Genomic DNA, 4,444 nt, shown 5'->3' with positions numbered 1-4,444 from the left:
CAGTAGCGTATGTGCTCATACAAATAAAAATCAGTGCAAAGAGTGGCCGACAACAAAATGTCTCCACTACGGATCAGCTTGAAATGACTGATGTATGCATGTGCACAGCCACAGTTGCAATCTAGTAGCACCCAGAACCAGCATTAACGAGTGTGTGACAAAATTTGATCTGCGTACAAACCCCACTGCCCACCTGTACGCACACATCTGCACCAGTTGATTTGAATGATAAGCTAGCCAGCTTGCCTCACAAGTGTCTACATTGACAGTGGAATATATCATTAACGAACAGTGTAGACACTCGGTTTCAATTACGGCCTGCATATCTTTGAGGAAAAGCGAGAAAGCAAATTCTGCTAGATTTTATCTAGAACCTGGCCGTGATCACTGGTAGGGTCAGTGATAGAATTCACTCATTCAGTTAGCGGTAGATGGCTTTAAGTTCATGTAACAAATGCATATTTGAAGTAAAAGGAAATATTGGCGTAGGGACTGCCTGTGTACTTTGCACATGTGCTTTGTGAATTCGTTTGACTGTTTAAAAATCTGCTCCTAATTAAGCAAGTTGAAGTATGTGAATTACCCCTCTTACCTCACCTATATCGATGTTAAAGCAGTTGCCTTACCTCTTCCGTCGGTTCCAATCCCACTTGGGGTGTGTGCTTATGTGTGCGTGTGTGCGCGTGCATGGGTGCGCGGAGATGTGACTGCCAGCACTGTGCGATTTTGCGGGGGTTAGGTTCCCTTCACCCTCTCATCCGACCCACTGATGACGTTTCGTATGCTTGACATTTGTCTGTCTTGCCCTCTCCTCAACCCCGCCTAGTCGATTTCCTTTGACCACAATTCAATTGGTAATTCTCAAGCTCCTATTAGCCCACCCTTATCACCCTCGTAGCCACAGTGCTCCTTACTCACATGCGGACCTGCCCTATCTCACCTTTATTTAGCTCATTACCTCACCCGTCACGTCACATATTTCCTCCTCTGCTCAGCTGAGCTCCCTTCTCTATGGAACGACACACGTCGCCCTTCGCTTTCGCAAAAAAATTTGGCAAGTTGAAGAGGAGGAGGAGTGGTGGAAGCAGGAGTGAAATACATCACCCATGACGATGGTTCTACCAGTAGCAGCAGTAAAACAAACATAATGCATTGCATCATACTCGAACTTTGTCGTAGTGTGGTACGGTGCCACACTACATTATTTGTGGAGAATAACGGGATACATAGAATCTCAGAGACGTAAATCATGAGGGTTGCTATTTAAGGTGCGCCTCTTAGCCCTCCCTCCCTCCCTTGTGGCACAAATGCAACTCTCCACGAGCCTGCTAGCCTATCTCATCACCCCCTCTCTTCTCTTTCGCGCCTTAGTTGTGCTCTGTTTTTCAAAGAAACAGCGTGGCTTAGGTTTGTTTAGGCAATTTTATGGGGATATATTTTTGTAAAGTGATGTTTTCTGATGCCTATTCTGCGATTTTCATTGCCTTAATCTTGGCTAAGATTGTCTGTGCTTGCCTTTCATAGGAGACAGCCCCTGTACTATGTCTACTGATACATCCATTTCGCATTTATCACCACCTCCTTCGCCTTTTCTTCTTCCATGTAAGACTGACTCATCATGGCCCACTTTGCATTTTTACTTTTCAAATAACCTTAATTAATTATTTGGAATACGCATCCCCTCGTTAATATTTTCACTAACTTGCCCAGTATCATTTATCTCCATTTCGACATTTTTCACCCTTAATGTATCCTTTTTCGTTATCCTTAGGCATTTCTTTCATCTCTTTAATCTCACTGTTGTTAGAAGAACCAGCAGCAGAACAATGATTGACACAATTCTCATTCCTGACACATGTTTTTATACCGCGGTGGTTTGTTGTGCTGTGTTTCAATAAAACCAAAGCTACATATCAGACAAATTTCATTTTCATATAGGGAAAGTTTTAAAGCAATGCCGAGAAAACGAAATGGCTACATAAACGGGAGCTCTTCTCAATGTAACGGGTCTTGGTGAAACTTTCGTGTGATGAAAACATATTCCGATGAAAATAAATCCAGTATTCCCTGGCCCATTGCTCGCACTTGACTCATTGAAGAAAAGGTGCATTTAAAGTTATAAGTTAGAAATAAGTCAGCCTTATGCATAGATAAATTCAGTAGCGTATGTGCTCATACAAATAAAAATCAGTGCAAAGAGTGGCCGACAACAAAATGTCTCCACTACGGATCAGCTTGAAATGACTGATGTATGCATGTGCACAGCCACAGTTGCAATCTAGTAGCACCCAGAACCAGCATTAACGAGTGTGTGACAAAATTTGATCTGCGTACAAACCCCACTGCCCACCTGTACGCACACATCTGCACCAGTTGATTTGAATGATAAGCTAGCCAGCTTGCCTCACAAGTGTCTACATTGACAGTGGAATATATCATTAACGAACAGTGTAGACACTCGGTTTCAATTACGGCCTGCATATCTTTGAGGAAAAGCGAGAAAGCAAATTCTGCTAGATTTTATCTAGAACCTGGCCGTGATCACTGGTAGGGTCAGTGATAGAATTCACTCATTCAGTTAGCGGTAGATGGCTTTAAGTTCATGTAACAAATGCATATTTGAAGTAAAAGGAAATATTGGCGTAGGGACTGCCTGTGTACTTTGCACATGTGCTTTGTGAATTCGTTTGACTGTTTAAAAATCTGCTCCTAATTAAGCAAGTTGAAGTATGTGAATTACCCCTCTTACCTCACCTATATCGATGTTAAAGCAGTTGCCTTACCTCTTCCGTCGGTTCCAATCCCACTTGGGGTGTGTGCTTATGTGTGCGTGTGTGCGCGTGCATGGGTGCGCGGAGATGTGACTGCCAGCACTGTGCGATTTTGCGGGGGTTAGGTTCCCTTCACCCTCTCATCCGACCCACTGATGACGTTTCGTATGCTTGACATTTGTCTGTCTTGCCCTCTCCTCAACCCCGCCTAGTCGATTTCCTTTGACCACAATTCAATTGGTAATTCTCAAGCTCCTATTAGCCCACCCTTATCACCCTCGTAGCCACAGTGCTCCTTACTCACATGCGGACCTGCCCTATCTCACCTTTATTTAGCTCATTACCTCACCCGTCACGTCACATATTTCCTCCTCTGCTCAGCTGAGCTCCCTTCTCTATGGAACGACACACGTCGCCCTTCGCTTTCGCAAAAAAATTTGGCAAGTTGAAGAGGAGGAGGAGTGGTGGAAGCAGGAGTGAAATACATCACCCATGACGATGGTTCTACCAGTAGCAGCAGTAAAACAAACATAATGCATTGCATCATACTCGAACTTTGTCGTAGTGTGGTACGGTGCCACACTACATTATTTGTGGAGAATAACGGGATACATAGAATCTCAGAGACGTAAATCATGAGGGTTGCTATTTAAGGTGCGCCTCTTAGCCCTCCCTCCCTCCCTTGTGGCACAAATGCAACTCTCCACGAGCCTGCTAGCCTATCTCATCACCCCCTCTCTTCTCTTTCGCGCCTTAGTTGTGCTCTGTTTTTCAAAGAAACAGCGTGGCTTAGGTTTGTTTAGGCAATTTTATGGGGATATATTTTTGTAAAGTGATGTTTTCTGATGCCTATTCTGCGATTTTCATTGCCTTAATCTTGGCTAAGATTGTCTGTGCTTGCCTTTCATAGGAGACAGCCCCTGTACTATGTCTACTGATACATCCATTTCGCATTTATCACCACCTCCTTCGCCTTTTCTTCTTCCATGTAAGACTGACTCATCATGGCCCACTTTGCATTTTTACTTTTCAAATAACCTTAATTAATTATTTGGAATACGCATCCCCTCGTTAATATTTTCACTAACTTGCCCAGTATCATTTATCTCCATTTCGACATTTTTCACCCTTAATGTATCCTTTTTCGTTATCCTTAGGCATTTCTTTCATCTCTTTAATCTCACTGTTGTTAGAAGAACCAGCAGCAGAACAATGATTGACACAATTCTCATTCCTGACACATGTTTTTATACCGCGGTGGTTTGTTGTGCTGTGTTTCAATAAAACCAAAGCTACATATCAGACAAATTTCATTTTCATATAGGGAAAGTTTTAAAGCAATGCCGAGAAAACGAAATGGCTACATAAACGGGAGCTCTTCTCAATGTAACGGGTCTTGGTGAAACTTTCGTGTGATGAAAACATATTCCGATGAAAATAAATCCAGTATTCCCTGGCCCATTGCTCGCACTTGACTCATTGAAGAAAAGGTGCATTTAAAGTTATAAGTTAGAAATAAGTCAGCCTTATGCATAGATAAATTGACTACGCCATGGTTGGTTGATGATTGTAAGCAAAAATTGGGTAGGTAAGATGGCAGACTAGTGGCGCATTTGTATTTATGAGCTCAGAATTAGCAGCATTGAAGAATGAACAAAAGCAGGACAGATAAA

At 42.8% G+C, this 4,444-nt stretch overlaps 1 protein-coding gene across 1 annotated transcript in view; it reads right to left on the bottom strand. All coding sequences in view use genetic code 11, as the record gives it.

The window, feature by feature from the left end:
* Positions 1 to 1,712: 1,712 nt before the first annotated feature.
* The window catches only part of EGR_01265 (hypothetical protein), a gene marked incomplete at both ends in the record, with an annotated part of 6,784 nt that continues 4,052 nt past the window's right edge, over positions 1,713 to 4,444 (bottom strand). The window contains 2 exons of the mRNA XM_024490514.1: positions 1,713 to 1,906; positions 3,899 to 4,063. Coding sequence (XP_024355333.1) covers positions 1,713 to 1,906; positions 3,899 to 4,063 — 359 coding nt within the window. The remainder of the gene's footprint in view (positions 1,907 to 3,898; positions 4,064 to 4,444) is intronic.

This window comes from Echinococcus granulosus (genome assembly GCF_000524195.1).
Source record: "Echinococcus granulosus chromosome Unknown EG_S00004, whole genome shotgun sequence".
In the NCBI taxonomy this organism is placed as follows: Eukaryota; Metazoa; Platyhelminthes; class Cestoda; order Cyclophyllidea; family Taeniidae; genus Echinococcus; species Echinococcus granulosus.
Note: the sequence above shows the minus strand (reverse complement) of the source record. Positions and strands in the feature narration are given on the sequence as shown.